The sequence below is a fragment of the Protobothrops mucrosquamatus genome, unplaced genomic scaffold (genome assembly GCF_001527695.2).
Source record: "Protobothrops mucrosquamatus isolate PMUCROS unplaced genomic scaffold, P.Mucros_1.0 scaffold33, whole genome shotgun sequence".
Lineage (NCBI taxonomy): Eukaryota > Metazoa > Chordata > Lepidosauria > Squamata > Viperidae > Protobothrops > Protobothrops mucrosquamatus.
The window spans coordinates 815,091-833,291 of record NW_015386417.1 but is presented as its reverse complement, the minus strand read 5'-3'; the positions used below and the strand labels follow the sequence as shown (position 1 = coordinate 833,291).

The following is an 18,201-nucleotide window of genomic DNA, read 5'->3' as shown; positions in this document are numbered from 1 at the left end:
AGAAAAGGTGGCGGAACTCAAACCTGGCCACGCCCTCATCAAACCCTAGGACCGCCCCTTTAGAGAACAGGAATGCAAGTAAAATTTGGGAGGGGCTATTTCCGGTGTGGGAGGGGCTATTTCCGGTGCGGCCGGCCCGGAAAAAGGTGCCGGAACGCGGTTCCGCCGCGTTCCGGCTGAAAAAAAGCCCTGACTACAAGTAATCTTCAACCTACAGCCATTCATTTAGCAACCATTACAACCAGTCCTTGCACTTTATACTGTTATAGAAGACCCACCAATTTTCTCTTTGTATACATATAGCAGCACTACCAGCAAATCAGTGATGCCATGATCCATGAGGTTATTTTAAATGTGTCCCCCAATGTTATTTTTTCTTCCATTCAATTATCCCTGAGGTTTTCTTAGCAAGGGTTTTCAGAAGTGTTTTGCCATTGTCTCCTTCTTAGGGCTGAAAGAAAGTGACTGGCCCAAATTTACCTGGCAGGCTTTGTGCTGAAGTTAGGAGTAAAACTCAGGATCTCTTGGTTTCTAGCCTGCTGCCTTAACCACTTCACCAAAGTAGTTCCCAATGTGGATATTAATAATAACCAAAACATTGAAAAAGCAATTGTATAATGATTGTAGTCACTGTGATCTCCGGATGTGAATCAACCATTGAAGGAAAGGTTGCCCCTGAATTGCCTGCTAGGTTAGAACCAAAGTTCTTGGCCCTCTCTATTTCTTGGAACTAAGGCAAATTTACGCCCTTCTCAAAGGATTTTACTGATCAATCACAGTGGGGATTAATCTGTAGCAATTAATGGAAATATTATAGTAAAATAATGTCAGGTCAATGCTTTTGTTCTGCTTCAAGAGAACAGGATCTGCTCCAGATGTCCACTTTGGATACTTTACAGTGCTCTACTCCTCACTATATTTAGTAGGAAACTAGTAATGTTTTTTCTCAAAACAAGACCTTGAACTGCTTCAGATGTAACATATGACAAATTAAACTTCCAGGAACCCAGAACTGTATCTGCTTTTCTGGATTTGTAATCTTGGCTTCCTATCACTATCAGCTGTTGCTGCCTGTGAGATTGCAGTCTTGTAAAGTGAACTAATGTTGCCCCCCCCCCCCCAAATTATTTAGGAATTGACACATTGTCTTTTCTGGGCAGAAATGTCACATTTTTGTCTGAGCCTTCTCTCAAGGTAAGTGGATATTTACAGCACCAAAAGAGGAAACTTTTGGAGTCTGTCCTTGAGACAAGAGAGTGTCCTCCCTAGATTCACCCTACAGCCACTTTTCTTAATGCTGTCCACGCAATGTAACTCATTCTTAGGCTTGCAAAGGGAAAAGGAGGACTTATTTCTGCCATTAGTGGTTCATTTAGGCAACAAGACCTTCTTTGGATACTCCTGGAGGGCTTTTGCACTAAGCAGCAGCAGCTTTCATACAAAAGACTCGTCCAAGATTAAATTATGGTTCATCCTGAACAGTGTTCCCATCACTAACCAGCTCTATGGCCTGAGCTTACTGCTCAAGGTGGTATACGCAGGACACTGCCTCCCCTCTTTTCCCCACCATCCTTTGAGGCACATGGGACAAGTGAGAATGACTGGCCCAAAAGCCACCCAGGGAGCTCCATGGCTAAGAGTCGATCAGAAGCCAAATCATCCTTGTGCCAATCCAATGCATTAGCCACTACACCACACTTCCTCTACCAGTTCTTGGCTGACTGCCATTACTTTTCAGCCTGCCTTCCAGGTGGCTGTGAGGATATAATGATATAGATCAAGTCCCAATGGAGAGCACTGAAGAAAGGCAGCATAAATATATAGTAGTACATAAAAAAATAGGAGCCCTCATCCAACCATGGTAAAAAAAAAAAATCACATTCTATTCTAGGTCATAAAAGTTTATTAGACTCAAAGGCAAAATGAATGCGTGCTCCTCTTTTCATTAGAGATGCTACAAAAAGTTGAAAATAGAGGAGTGGAGGGTGCAGAAAATTTTGATAGATTTTGATACAAGGTCAAGCCCTAGAAAAGAAAATGTGGGAGAACGGTGCAGCTAATCAAATTCATATTTATTTATTTATTTATAAAATGTATTTGCCATTCATTTTGTATCCAACAACTCTGGGTAGCTTACGACATAAAAAAAAACCATTGAAAAACGTTAAAATCATCCATTGTAAAAAATACAACAGATAAGAACATTCACAGATAAAATCATGGACACAAGATGGCAAAGAGGGGAGCCAGCCACATGTGGGTGAGGAGGTGGCGTTGAATTTTTATTAGTCAACCACCTTCAGTATGAAGCCTCTCCCATTGGGTCCCCAAGCCATCTGACAGAGCCAGACCGTAAGGTTCTCAGGTGGGTGTGAGCCAATCTCACTTCAGGGGTTAAGATGTTCCAGAAGGAAGGAGCCATGGCAGAAAAGGCTCTTCTCTTGGATGCCACCAGCCAAAATTCCTTGACTGACAGGATCCACAGTATATACTAGAGGACAGGACTAGGCTGAAAAAACAGGGAACTGATCTTCCTCTTTAAAAAAAAAAAAGCGGGGGGGGGAATAATCCATCTGATTCTACCTTATAGCAAAACCCAAATTTTGTGGCAAGTGAAAAAATAGGAGAAAGAAAATGACTGGAAATCGTTTTTAGTGGTTGCATTAAGAAAAACAAAGTCAGACAGAACTAATTCCCTGGGTAGCTAGAGGGAGTGGCTCCACTGAGAATACACTCTCAGCTTCCTTGCCTATATCCATACATGGCTGTTAATCACAAAGCAAAGACTTCTGAACATTTATGGACCGAGTGATTAAATGCCTATAACATCATAACACTGCAAATCTGAACTGGCTGCTCTTTTTTCACGCCAGCCCATGGCTTCCTTCTCCAGGGAGCATTTGACTGCTTCTCGGTTGTCTTTTTGACTCAGCTGCTGGCAGGGATCACCATAGCTGCAATTAACTGAGACTCCAGACTTTTTGATAGCCTCTTGGCAATCCTTCTCATAGCCACCATAGGCCAAGGTCACTGCTCAATAAACAGTGACATCTGCTCCGTTGTACTTTCATGGACTTATTGCTTTATTGTTTGAAATGAAGCCATTGGCAGGGAGAATGTAATTACTGTGTGCAAATGGAGCACTTCTCATGAATAAAACAAGTACCAGTTTAGTTAAGGCATCATGCTAAAAATCAGGAGACTCTGAGTTTTAGTCCTGCCTCGGGCATGAGAAACCAGCTGGCTTTGGGACAATCACTCACTTTCACCCCAAACCACCTCATAGGGTTGTTGGCATGGAGAAAATTGGAGGAAGTTATGTTGGATTTGTTAGCTGTCTTGAGATATTTGCAAATAATAATAAAGGTGGGATAAAAATCAAATAAAAGCCATGATCCTGATTTAAGATGTCCAAATTTGGATAGATAAATTGTGGGATGTGTTTCAAGTCATTGAATAAAGTAAGTATGGAAGACTGATGATAAAAAGGCTCCATTTTCCAAAATACTGAATTTAGGGACAGAGTAAAGGATTTATTAGTATTTAATTTTCTTAAGGTTTTTTGTTGTATGTCTGCTCCTTCCAGGCTCATAGAAACTTAAAATAGATTCCAGTATTAATACTGAGCCACAAACTATAATTTGCAATATAAGCTTTTTTTCCCAGCAGAGAAAGGTCATTTTAGAATACAGATATATAGTAAAAAATTACTGAACAGACTTTGAGGTTCTAAAATCACAGGAATTTTTTAAAAATTTCAGAGCCATGAAAATGCATCTAAAAACAATTAAGAATAGAAAGACGTAACTTCTTTTTTAATACAAATGAAATATTGATTTTTTTTGTGTTGGTGCTACCCATTTTGGAAAATAAATGCAATACTTAAAAGCTAAACATATTCCTCAGCCAGAAAGAAGCCTTGCATACCAAGTTAAAAGGATAGGTGGGGTACAGGTATCTGTTCCTATACTAAAATTGGAAATCTAGAACAAATATTGCCTTTCATACAAGCAACATTGCACATAAGGGATGAACTTTGCCTCATGATGCTGCAATACATTTCTCTCCCACTCTTTCACGCACCTGCATGCATGCAACAAGTTACCTAGGATTAGGGTTATGTCATTTCTGGTGAGATATTTTCCCTTGTAAGCAATATTTCCCATAATCGTTGGAATTACTCTATTCAGAACTTTAAAGATGGCAACCTGAAGAACCCAAAACTTTGGAGAGGAACGGCCTACTGTTCCTATGTTGCCCACACTTGGCCTTCACAAAACATCACCTGGATTCATTGTACCATCTTTATCAACTTCAGCATATGTATTCTTGCTTTGCTAAGGCTGCCTGCCTTAAGAGTCTCTTCTAAATTTTAAATATTCCAGTATTTTTAAGGACCTAAGCCAAAAAATAAAAATGTGTACCTAATCACAAGAATTGGCTGAATTTGCTATGTACAAACCTTATGTGAGAACTTAGTAAATTACTTGTTTAATGGATAACCAGGTTTAGATTGTTTCTTCAAAGGATCTTTATCTTATTCTGAAAAATAAATTCTTTACTAAAAATTGGAAAGTAACACAAATATTTAAAACAACAACAACATTGCATGCCGCTCTTACTCTGCCTTTTTATAATGTCATCACAATGATGAATTCTCCATCATCATTCTTGCCTTAAACAGTAGGTACTCCACTGCTGTCCACCATTTAAGATTGGCAGAATTCTAGACATGTTATTTGACAGCCAGGAAACAGTTTTGCAGGATGTTAGCTGACAATTGTAGAATCTATGAAGCAGCGTAAAGCCCTAATTCTCAGCTAACCAGGAAGAACTGGAGCTATGAACCCATCAGAAGCCAGCAGGTCAAAAGGCAAGGAAAGGGCAAAGCTTTCCAGTATCCTTTAGCATTAGATGAAAAATATTTCTCTTGTTAAAGAGGAAAACACTTTTATGATCAGCAAACTTGCCGCTTACAATTCTTTTTTTAAAGAGAATATTCTAGAATGCCTTTTGTGCAGCATGGAAGCCTCAAGTGCATTTTTTTTAAAGGAAAAAACTATTTTAATTTTTTTTTAAAAAAGTGAAAGTAATCTCCTTTCAAATTAATTAAATTCTAAACAAGAGTGATGCCAACATTCCTTTTATTACCTATATCAGTGGTGGCGAACCTATGGCACGGGTGCCAGAGGCGGCACTCAGAGCCCTCTCTGTGGGCACGCACGCGCGCTGTAGCCCGTCCTAGGCCTTCAGCTGGGTTTTATAAAACCTTTTCGCTTTAGGCCTCCGCCACCGTGTACAAAAAAAGGTTCAACCAATCAGTCAATTTCAACTTGCGGGGAAAAAAAAAAAAGATCTTACAAAGTTGGAATTGACTGAACTTTTTAGTCCCACCCAGTCTGCTGTTACCACCGCAGCCACGCCCACCCAATGGGCCACACCCACCCGAGGATGCATAAGTGAGTTTTGGGTTGCAGTTTGAGCACTCGGTCTCTAAAAGGTTCGCCATCACTGACCTATATTTATTGGAAATAAGATTAATTTTGCTATCCTGACAATTGTCCTCTAAAACATATTTGATCAAGTTCTCATTTATTCCTTTGCCTATTAATTTGAAAAACTTACACAAAGAGGCTGGACAACCTTTCAGAACAAAACGACTCCCCCCACCCCTTTGGCAAGAGAGTCATTCCCTCCTCTCTCTTCCAAGAGTTGCTTCTGTTGTTTGCCAGGTGCTATTTGGTATTTAGTCCGCTCCGTCCCGTGAAAATACATGGCAAATACGTGGCCAGGGCAGAGAAAATGTGAAGCTCCGCTATTCGTAACGTTATACGGTTTCGAAATCCGTTTCGGCCCCTTTCATTTAGCATGATAGGCTGCTCAACCCTTACGGTTGCCGGACTCGGGCAACGCTCATGAGCCCAGCCACTGTGCTTTTTTCAGCAATCCAATTTTAAGCGTCGCGGCTTGCGGAGCCAGGCATCGTCGCCTCCTCTCGGTCTAACCTACCCCGGCGGAGCAGCACCCTCAGCCTGTCAGAAGACAAGGCAAGCGGCGGCATTCATTGGGGAGCCACCATCAAGCGCCGTCCAGCTCCAGCTCCAGCTCCTCGGATGAGTGTTGGGGCAATTGCTACCTGCGGGATGAACCTCCGCCTGGCAGCAGCTGAGGGAGTCGGCCGCTAGAAGGCGCTGCTCTGGCGGCTACGGCCCATCAGCCTGCGCGTCGGACCAGCTGCCTTTCATAGGCTCCTGTCGGGGAGTCCCTCCTCCCCTCCCACCCACCTTCTCCCCGTGATGGCGGAGGACAGTGAGTCTGCCGCCAGTCAGCAAAGCCTCGAGCTGGACGATCAGGACACCTGCGGCATCGACGGCGACAATGAGGAGGAGACGGAGCACTCCAAAGGGTAGGAGCCGCCGCCGCCCTTCCGGTGCTCCTGCCGTCTCCCCGCCCGGGCTTGCCCAGGAGCTGCAGCGCGTTGCACGAGCGTGCGATCGGCCCGGCCGCGAACTAGCTTGGGAGCAGCCCGCCCCTGCCCTGAGCCGATTTCCTGCGGCAGGGACGGAGGCGGCTGCAGCAAACCAGGAATGGCGATCAGGGATTCCACGGGGTGGCCCTCGCGGCGCAGAGGCCACGGGGGTCACGGTGCACCCTTCCGGGCTGAGGCTGGAGCGCGAGGTGGGAGAGAAGAGCCGCCCCCCTTTGCTGCCGGGGTGGAGAGAGGAGGAGGAGGAAGGCGCCGGGCGGGCAGGCTGTGTTTTCCTGCCGTGGGGAGGCTTAGTGATCGGCGCGTGTCGTTGACACCCGCAGGCTGGCGCAGATGCCGAGACCGAGGCTTTGGCCTGGCGGCTTCCCCCGACGGCTGTCTGCTACGGTTTCCGTGCCGCGCCAGGCTTCCCTTCGCCCGCCCCCCCCCCCACCGCCGCCCTCCTCCTCCTTTCCTTTGTGACCACCTCCCATCCTTCGCACCACTCGCCAGGCGGGCAAGAAGCGCCCGCGTCGTTTCCCCTTCGGGGAGGGGTGGATGGGAGCCGGGCTGGAGTGGCGGGGGCCCTTCCCACTGCCCGGCCCTCTTCGGGGGGCGGCTGGCTCGCTCTCGGGATCCCGNTCCCGGGGGCGGCGGGAGCTCTTTAGATCGATCAGTGCGCATCAGAGGAATGTGGTGTGGGGCAGGGCGAGGTGACTGACGTGCGCCTTCTGCACATGATCTACATTAGCTGGCCCGGGTTTTGGACTTGCAGGTGTCCTCCGTGTGCCCTGCTCTTTGGGACACCTTCTCCGATGAGGCGTCTCGGAGGACCCCAAAGAGTCCGACCGTTTTTGGTGATGTTCTTCTTGCTCTGACCTTTTAACGGATATTTTTCTTTCTGACGGCTTTCTGCTACCATCTCATTCTGCATCTTTTAGGATCTCTCCCCCCCCCCCCCAAAACAGAGCAGAAGAAAAGCATAAATAACTAATAACATCTTTGGGGATGGTGTTATGTGCCTGATTTCACTGTGGGATCCAACTTTAAACTGCTTGGTGAGGTTCAAGCAGATACAGGAGTTCATTTTCCACACACACCCATCCTACAGTGAAAAAGTTTAGAAGACAAAATTTGCAGACAACTTTTTTTTCCACGTTTTGTGTTAAACCCCTGTACATACATAAACATTTAGGATACTTGAGTGATCAGTTCTAGCTGCAAGACTAGGTTATAATTTACCTTACTTGGTTGCTATATAGCAGGGGTGTCAAACTGCCGACCTGCGGGCCGGTTTCATCATACCGGAGCCGCGCCCACCCCATTGCCGGCAATGGTGAAAAAGTTCCGATACGTTGCGCGACGTCACGTGACGTCGTGAGTTTGACATGTCTGCTATATAGGGTCTTGTGTGAATCTACTATTGTAACTTGCAAATTATTGATTAGCATATTATCTAAAATGAAACAGTTATTTAACAAGCCATGTTAAGCAAACCAATATTTAGAACGGGTGTCAAACTGAAGCAAATGGGCAGTGTTTTGCTTTGACTAGGATGTTTTGCAAATTCAGTTATTGTGGTTTAATTGTAAGTCCTACATTTATATGGAAAATAATTGTAGATTTACATGTTGCTATTTAATTTTTAGTATGAGCATAGAAACCTTGATGAGAAAAATCATGTTTCTATATTCAGATACCATACCGAATTATAAATCGTAGACATATTCTTTTATAATTTATTGTGAAGATTTAGTCCTTGATTAGTTCACTATTTGTCATGAAAACTCAGAAAATGGAAATACTTGAGTAAATTGTGGTTAATTCAATCATGGACAATCACATTATTGAAATAATTATCATTCATTTAAGCCAGACATATCAAACACAAGGCCCGGGGGCCAGATGCGGCCCATGAAGTGGTTTCATGTGACCCGCAAAGCCATCCTGGAAACAGTGAGGGAACGGCCCCCGCTGCCTTGGCCTTGGCCCAGGCCGGCCGGGAGCCAATGCACAATTTTGTGGTGGCCATCTATGCTGAAACGCATTCAGTCTTAGCTCCACAAGGCCATCTGGAAACAGCGAGGAACCAGCCGCTGCCGTGTTGGCCCCACCCCCTGGGTGCATGCTGGGGAGGCGTCACCCTTTGTGAGGAATGAAGAAATGCATCATCGCCTGGAAGTGGCCAGCAAATGGCCCTCGCCTACGTCACATATCCAGCTTGATGGGCTCTGGCGGAGGGGTTTCAGGAGGTAGTGAGGCTCCTCCAGTGGACCACGCCTTGGCACTTGCCCCGGTCCCACCCCCTTCTGTCAGAGACCTTAAGATCTGTCTCACTCCTGCCCAGGCCCCCACAGGCACCCTTGACGCGAACAATGTAGAGCTGGCCATGCCCACCCAGTAGGCCACACCCACTCCATCCATGCCCACCCAGTAGGCTGCACCCAACCTGGCCACCCCCCCCCCCCCCCCCCCCCCCCCCCCCCCCCCCCCCCCCCCCCCCCCCCCCACCCCCAAGGGCAACCGCAATGCTGATGCGGCCCTCAATGAAATTGAGTTTGACACCCCTGATTTAGGCTAAGTGCTGTAAAATATGGCTACAATTCTCCAGGATGTCTTCTAGCTCTACTGAGACCTTTTGTATGTAAAGCACGACCTGTCACTGACCCAATCTTGTTTATTCCAGGTGTGTTGGGATCCAACACGTGGTAAGAATAAGAAGTCTAGGAATTGTAGAATGGCACATCTGCTACCTGCTTACAGCCTCCGGGAATAGGCAGCATACCAATGAAATAGATAAAAGAAATAAACAAAGCAGGACTGCACAAATTCTAAAAATATAGGCAAATTGTATTCAGTATGAATGATATGAAGCACTTTAGAAATTGACTATTAATTAAAAAATATCTCATTTTGAAACTTAGAAAACAGTATGACAATTATTTATAGTTTGTTTTTCTTTTTCAAATCAGACCAGTACTTTGATATGTTGTGAGTGTTTTTCTTATTCGCAGAGGCTTGCCCACACCCTGATATCACTTGCGGAAACATCTACAGTAGTATGAGAAATGTTTCTAAAATTAAAAGCATATGTATACAGTACAAGTAATCTGAAGAAGTAGGAAACAAGTTTGATTTGATGCTTAGTCATGGTACTATAAAACAAATTTGCAGAGGTTATACTTTTGCTTTGCTTTTGAAATAAGATTTGATATGATTATATTGCTTTGTATTATATTGAATAATAATAATGGTGCTCTTTGGCTCCTTGTAGCCAATTCCTATGTGAATTACACGCAAAGTACAAAAATGGTCATACTATTGAACAGATACTAGATAGTACCATTTCACTGAAATATAATGTTTTTGTCATATAGGTCAGTAGTCCCCAACCTTTCCAATTCTGCAGACTGGGGCCAGTGGCGGCAGGGGTGGGGGAGAGGGGATGGTTTTGTTCCGCCACTTGCGCATAGTCTCATCTAGTTAGAAGGGACCTTAACCGTCATCGAATCCTTAGAATTCATCCACCTGTTCAGTGTATGGTCTGCTATAGCAGGGCTTTTCAACTGGTGGTATACGTACCAGTGGTGGTATTTTGGCATCTGGCAGGTGGTACGCGATCGTCCTAGAGAAATGGTAGCGGGGGGTGGGGAGGAATGAGCTGAAGCAGTGGCAGTGCTGCACAAGTCTGAGGGAGAGACAGCTGGAGCTCCAGGACTGTCAGGGCAGAAGTCCCAGGATCAGCACCAGGCTCCAGCTGATTGGCACTTCCGAAAGTAGTGCGTAGCTGTAGGTGGACGGAAAAGGAGAGGGAAGGATGTAAATACAGGAGGTTTTGGCAGGAAAGGACCAGTGAGGGGCTGCCCCTGCCTCGCCCCTGGGCACATGCCCAGGGGCCAGTGAGTACCCGGCATCCCTGCTGACCACTCAGAAAGAAAAGAGGCGAGCCCAGGCCGACCAGGTGCTGATTTACAACCTCGTAACTACCATCAAAGCCAGAATGCACTTAGATCCATGGGGCAGCGCTGAAATCAGCGATGGGCCGCCTCGTTGTCTCAGGGCCATCCCTGCCCCCTGGGCGCGTGTGCAGGAGGCAGTGATAGAGCATGCGGGGCCTGGCATCCCTGGGGACCATGCTCTGAGCACTTTGCAGGTTCATTATTTTAAGCTGCCGGAGGCTCCGGGCAAGAGGTTTCCTATTTAGACCCCTCCTGTCTGTTATTGCCTCTGAGTCTGAAGGGCCTTTGCGTGGCTCTCAGCTCATCTCTCCCAGACCTGTGCACATGTTTGTGTGTGTCTGTGTACGTGCGCGTGGGTGTGGGCCTCACTCCTTGCAGCCTCATGACATTGGGGAGGAAAAGAACAGGAGAGATAAGAGAAACTGCGATGAGAGCTTCTTGCAGCCTTTCACAGGGCTGAGGAAGGGAGTTAAGGGGGGCAGGGCACGATATGATTGAGGGCACGTTGAGAGAAAAAAACAAGTACTCCAAAAAACCCAGCTTTCATTAGTTTGCAGCCTGCCATTGCAGAAGGTTTCTGTTGAGGGCACAGGGCTGCAAAGGGTGAAACCCCCACACACGCGTGCACACCCACACACGCTCAAACATGTGCATGGGTCTGGGAGAGGTGAGCTGAGAGCCACACAGAGGCAATGACGGGGAGGGGTCAAAATGGGAAGCCTCTGCCCACCGCTGCCTGCTTTTTGCCAGCTCTGCCTTGAGCCTCTGGCAGCTTAAAAAAAAGGGAGGGAGGGAGGGAGGGAGGGAGGGAGGGAAGGAAGGAAGGAAGGAAAGAAGGGAAAGAGGGAGGGAGGGAGAGGCAACTTGATTGGAAATGCCCCAGTTCAAAGGAGAATGCAATTTTGTGTTCTGTTTTTCACAGACAGAACTTTGTTGCCAATCCAAATTAACTTTGGTATTCTTGAATTGTGAGCTCTTAGGAAAGTATCCCCTCCTTGTATGTTGCTAACAGCGATTTCCAGTGGGGAAAACAGGATAAAGCAGAGCAGGGAAAATATTTTCCTTTGCTATATTTCCAGTCTGAATTAGACCAAGGCAGGGTCCCTACAAGAGAGCCCTTTTAAGGGTTATGTATTAATAGAAAAGCAACTAAGCTACCTCTGTTCCTAAACGCTAAAGCTGTTGCACATAAAAAATGGAGGATCTCTGATCAACTATCACAGCTACAATTTTGTCAGTTCTGCTGTACTGTTGTCTGTGGACGCCCCCACTAAAGGCAAGCATGTGATAAACTGAGCCTGGTTTTTCTCAATCTTTTAAGTGGCCACAAACTACTAGCAAAAGTGGCATTTGATCACAAGGCATGGAGGCATCGAGAAGTATTTCCCGTTTTGCATTTGAGCATCCAAGAAGGGACAGAAAAGGAGAACGGGAAAGAGGAAAGACAAAGAAAAATAAAGAAAGAGGGGAAGAGAGCAAGGAAGGAAAAAGAAGGAAAGAGAGGAAGAAAGAAGAAAGGAGAAGGAAGAGGGAAGGAAGAAAAGAAAAGGGAAGAAGGAAGGAAGGAAGGAAGGAAGGAAGGAAGGAGAGTATAACGAGAGGGAGGGAGACTCTGAGGGAAGTCCTGTCTTAACACTTGGCCACCAGCAGCCCTGCTGCCCTTTCACCATCCCCTTGCCCCCTTCTCCTAGCCTGCCTTGGTGGTTTTCCCATCCTTTTGCGAAGGATGCTTTGGTTACAAAGCTTGGTCTCCTCGCATGGAGAGGAAGTGGGCCACCATCTGACCCATGCACTTTGCCCTCCTGCACCCACCATGAGCAACCTGGCCAAGGAGAGTGAGCACAGCAGCGGCAGCAGTAGCCTCGAGGAGGAGGTAAGCACAGTTGGGTGCAACCTCAGGAAAGTGGGGCTGGACTGAGTTGAGCTGCAAGGTCCTGGTGCCCCAGGAGCTCAAGGGCCAAGCTGGGCGCTTACCCTTCACTGCCCGGGGCTCCGGACAACCGGCACCACTGTCCGGGGGTCCCCCGCATGGCCCAAGAGAGACAGTGAGGCTTCTCTGATGGACCATGCCCTGGTGCCCACCCCAGTCCCACCCGCCTCCACTGGAGACCCCTGGATCCTCCCACAGCCCTGCCCGCCCCCCCACAGGTGCCCCCGACCTGAGCAACACTGAGCTGGCCACACACCCCAGCCAATGACTTTGCTTGTCAAAAGGTTGCAAAAGGGGATCACATGGCCCTGGGACACTGTGACCATCAGAAGTATGAATCAGTTGCCAAGCATCCGAATATAAATCACATTTCCCTGGGGAGGCTGCAGAGGTCATAAGTGTGAAAAATGGTCATAAGTCACATTTTTCAGTGCCATTGTAACTTTGAACAGTCACTATTGTTGTAAGCCGAGGACTAGCTGTACTTTATCACTTTTTCTTTTCTTTCTTTTTTTGGGGGTCATCAAGTTTTTGATACCTTGCTAGGTGATTGATGGTACTCGAATATTGCCATATCCTAAAAGTAGTACAATCGGTAAAAATGTTGAAAAGCCCTCTGCTACAACATCTCTGACAGATGATCAGCAACCTCTGGTTGAAGAATTCCAGAGCAGGAGAAATCACAGTTCATATAATGTCCTGTTCTGTTGATTGAGATCTAATAAATTATGAAGTTCTTCCTTTGTTATTGTTGTTAGTTGCGAACTCGTGTCCGACCCATCGTGACCCCATGGACAACGTTCCTCCAGGCCTTCCTGTCCTCTACCATCTTCTGGAGTCCATTTAAGCTCACGCCTACTGCTTCAGTGACTCCATCCAGCCACCTCATTCTCTGTCGTTCCTTTCTTCTATTGCATTATAGTAGTAGTTGGTTTCTGCCTCTAATTGGTTTACATCCTACATATTGTTCAGTGCCTTCTAAATCAAGGGAGCACAACTCCGGCCTTTAAAATGGCATATGGAAAGGTGATGCACACTTGGAAAATAGTAGAAAGTACTAAATTTGATTCTAGTACAGTGGAACCTATGGCATGGGTGCCAAAGATGGCACGCAGAGCCCTCTCTGTGGGCACGTGCGCCGTCGCCCCAGTCCTAAGTCTTCAGCTGGGTTTTATAAAACCTTTTCGCTTTAGGCCTCCACCGCCGTGTGCAAAAAAAAAAAAAAGGTTCAATCAATCAGTCAATTTCAACTTCTTGCGGGAAAAAAAAATCTTGCAAAGTTGGAATTGATTGATTGAACTTTTTAGTCCTACCCAGTCTGCCATTACCACCACTGCCACGCCTACCCAATGGGCCACACCCAGCCAAAGGGCCACACCCACCTGGCACCCGACGATGCATAAGTGGGTTTTGGGTTGCAGTTTGGGCACTCGGTCTCTAAAAGGTTTGCCATCACTGCTCTACTACATCAAAATACACATCCAGTTAAATGTACTTACTAATTAATTTTCCCTTCTGGCATATATACATTACAACTTCTGTATGTCTCAGAGAGCTGCTGCCTCATGGTGTGCATCCCGGTTCTGAACTGATTGGAAACAGTATTATGAAGCACTCGATGCAAGAATCAGAAAAAACATCAATGCCATCATATAGCATAACTCCAATCACCAATTAGAGTCTGGCTTAGATCTTTGCAACATTTTGAGCTGAAGCAAAATATATTCATATTCCAGACTGTTTTTCTTGGTGAACACAACATTCATCTAAACTCTTTTGCTCAGCTATCTAGTATTTAGGTTTTTTGCTCAGCTATCTAGTATTTAGGTTCTTGGTGAACACAACATTCATCTAAACTCTTTTGCTCAGCTATCTAGTATTTAGTCTTTTGCTCAGCTATCTAATATATCACTTTGGTCTATTTCCCTCACTTGCACATGCCCTCTTAAATCCTTGGGGAAGAATTTTGGATGCCATTCATCTCTGGTTCCACCACTAGTATCTTCAGGGAGGTCAGAGAAAAAGCCCACTTTGAAAACTGCTGCCAAGCATTATAGAAGTACTGAGCTTGTATGGAGCAATGGTGCCCTTTGTTCTCATTAGAACAGGGACAGGCAACCTTTTAATGGCAAGTTAACATTTGGGGGAGGGCCGCAAAGAAGGATGAAGAGTCAAAGCCAGCATACTAGTAGGTTGATTCAGAATTGTCTGGTTTCTCATGGGACTCAGAAGGAGTTTCAATTAGGAGTTTATTTCTAATTAATTTTAGGGCCTATGCTGCTATTTTTGTGCATCCCCTGCCTTAGAAGTGTAGCAGGTCACATGGCTGAGACTGGAAAAGACTTGAGGGATTTTTTTAAAAATAGTTTGACAAATACATGCACTTCATTGGTCTCAGTGCCTTTTGCATTCAGAAGTGATAAAGATGGCAATATGGGCTGTCATTTTTTGTATTCCTCTCTATTCATGATGATAATGTGGATGCTTACCGCAAGGAAGTTGAGGGGTTGGTGAACTGATGTAAGGAAAACAGCCTACTTTTAAATACCGGAAAAACCAAAGAGATCATTGTTGATTTCAGAAAAGGCAGACACAGCCACACTTCTGTGTGCATTAATGATTCACCTGTGGAGATGGTTACCAGCATTAAATAACTGGGTGTGCAGATAACGAGTAGGCTGGCTTGGTCACTCAGCAGCGAGACACTGGTGAAGCAGGCATAGCAGCGCATTTTCTGCCTCACATGAGAAAAGCACATTTTCCTTCTCCTATCCTTACCACTTTCTACAGGGGGATGATCGAGAGCATCCTGTCATACAGAATTACAGTCTGGTTTGGAAGCATCACTGCTTCAGACAGGAAGTCGGTGCAGAGAGTGGTGAGGATGGCTGAAAAGATCATTGGCAGTTCCCTCCCTCCCATCCAGGACATAGCACAGAAGCGTTGCTTGAGCAGGGTCCGTAAGATTATCTGGGACACTACACATCCTCTTCACGATCTGTTTTCCTTGTTACCTTCTGGGCGGAGGCTCTGTGGTATCCGAAGCAGACATCCAGATTCAGCCATAGTTTCATTCCATGCAGCATTAACCTTGTGAACTCTCAAGCTTCCTCCTTCCGTTATATATTCAAGATGGACAATATTTAATATTTATTTGTTATGTATATGTAGGGGTGTGGGTCTATACATATGTTGTATATAGTATGTTTAGGGGTGTGTCATGTATGTGTTTCACTTTGAGAGCGGGCAACTAAATTTCATTTTTGATGTGTGCCGTTGTGCCCGCAGTAAAAAAAAGGACAATAAAGGTTATCTTATGTAAGAGATTTAAAGAAATCGTCCCTAAATTTGCAATCTTTTCTGAAGCCATGCTCATTGACAGTTACTGAATTCTTGTCCAACACATTTGGATGACATGGGCATAGTCTGAGAGGAACAAATACTTCATGGTTTTTCTGAAGTAATTTGTAACATTCATATACTAAAACTCAATTGAGTAACTGGAATTACATCTTCTTTTGATATTGCCTGCTTAAAGTAATATTAGTCTTATAACCTAAATATTTAGCATAATTTTTCCTATAGTGCAATTCTTTTTTGTGAGTAGAAAAATATGCAACTGTAAAATTTATCCTATCTTTCAAAGAAGACAATCATATTCAAAACTGAGACAAACCTTAACATCTAGCCTTAAATAGTATATAATCATTCACTTTGTCATCAGGATATTTGATAGAACATCAGGTGTGTTAAAATCTGTTTACTTGTTCTTATAGCTAGTATAGAAAGTCAGACTTTATGAATTTGACTATTGACATTGCTTCTAGCCATTACTTCCACCTTTTTTTTGCTCTGCTTTTGGTCAATATTAATTTGGAATTTCATTGCTTTTGGTTGTTTTTCCCTGAGTTATTAAAAGTAATCAGTATGTAAAATTCTGAAGTTTAGAACTGTGGTTTTGGTCTTGATCTGAAACAGACTGGATGAAGTGCTGCTTTTTTCAAATGCAGTGTTTTTTAAATGTATGTTCATTTAGTGCAACAGAATATTGCATAGTTAGTATTTACTTCTCATCAAAAAGATAAAATGAAAATTTAACACAAATCAAAAAAACATTATTATTATTATCTATACCAGAACTGAAAGATTTATAAATACAGATGTGTTAATATATCTTCAAGTATATTGTCCTGTCCTAAATGTAATTTCATATGCAGTAGTCATTTATCTGTTTGCAGCTTACACAGGGCTTTGTCAGTATTCTATCCTGATCTGTTTAGTTTTAACTGTTTTTTCCCCCTAGCATTTTCTTGCAAGTGCAAGATATTCCTTTTTTTAGGTCAACAGAGTGTTGATCCATTGGGTGTGACAGGAATTGATTGACTGGTTTATAGCCTGAATGTGACATCCGGAGCTGAGAGAGAATGAATGGTTCAAAGTCACCCAAATGGCTTTCATGCCTAAGGCGGGACTAGAACGCACAGTCCCCTGGTTTCTAGCATGATGTCTTAACCATTAGACCAAATTGACCCCCTGTTTAATAGTATATTACAAGTTATTAGTTTACAACCTTTTTGACTAGTGGCAAATTTGGACTTTTAAGAATATATGTAGGGTGCACTCCTAAAATGGCTGCTGTAGCACTTCCTTTTCAGCAGTCCTTACTATTTTGGCATGGTAAGCAACAAAAACATCATTTAATTAAAGATAAATTTGTTCCTTGGATGCTTTCCACTACTCCCATAGGCCATAAAGAATTAAAAAAGAAATTCAGAAAGGATAAACAAAAGTTTTCATTTCAATATTAAATTGATTTCTTTTTTTTCTTTTTTGCTTTTCAAGCAATAGTAAAATATGGGTGAAAAGTCACTTTGCCCAAGATGGATTGGATGATTAAGTGGGGTTCTTGTGTGTGAACCCACATGACCATCCATTAAGGCATTTGTTCACATTTCTTAAGCAACATGAATACATGGAGGAGACCCAGCTAAGGAAATAGATCAGCCACAGTGACAAACTGTCAAAATAAGAAGTTATGTCAGTTACCTGCAAATTTAGCAACAGTGAGATGGCTACATGGTTGACTAATCTTTAGTTTTTTATGGTAATAAATAACTTGGCAGGTTAACAGTCATAAAAAAAGAAATACATAAGAAAAATAATAACAGCAAAGAAGACAGAACAAACATTTCCATTTCTTTTAGGTGCTTTTAATCACTTGCTTTGTGTGTCTCTACATTGTCTAAAGCAATATCAATATATGTCACTTGAACCAAAACTATAACATTGGAACATGATCAACAATATATTTCATTGTAAACAATATGGATAAAATATTACAGTAAGTCAGCATCCTATTTTCTATTTTGTTTGTTTATTTATCTATCAAATTTATTTGCCGCACAAATCTCAGTTCAAAGCTACTCTGAGCAGCTCTTTTCCTACCCATTTTCATATCCCTTTCTTTTACTAATTCTATCGTAAAGGATCAATATTATGATCCTCACAATATTGTATTTCAAATTTATTTATTTATTTATTTATTATTTATTATTTGGATTTATATCCCGCCCTTCTCCTCGTAGGACTCAGGGCGGCTGACAATCAATTAAAATACATAAATAACAATACAAATTTAAAATTAATTAAAAAAGATATTTAAATATTGTCCGATTAAAATATAATTAAAACCCCTCTAAAAATTACCCTAGGCCAGTCCTGCAAGCTGGAATAACCAAGTCTTGAGGGCACGGCGAAAGGAAGGGAGATCAGGGATAACCCTGATCTCTGGGGGCAGTTCATTCCAGAGGGTGGGAGCTCCCACAGAGAAGGCCCTCCCCCTTGGG

The 18,201-nt window shown here is 44.0% G+C and overlaps 1 protein-coding gene across 1 annotated transcript in view; it reads left to right on the top strand.

The window, feature by feature from the left end:
* Positions 1-6,296: 6,296 nt before the first annotated feature.
* NMT2 (N-myristoyltransferase 2) overlaps positions 6,297-18,201 on the top strand; it is a 43,287-nt gene continuing 31,382 nt past the window's right edge. The window contains exon 1 of the mRNA XM_015811208.1: positions 6,297-6,406. Within this exon, the coding sequence (XP_015666694.1) occupies positions 6,297-6,406 (110 nt within the window). The remainder of the gene's footprint in view (positions 6,407-18,201) is intronic.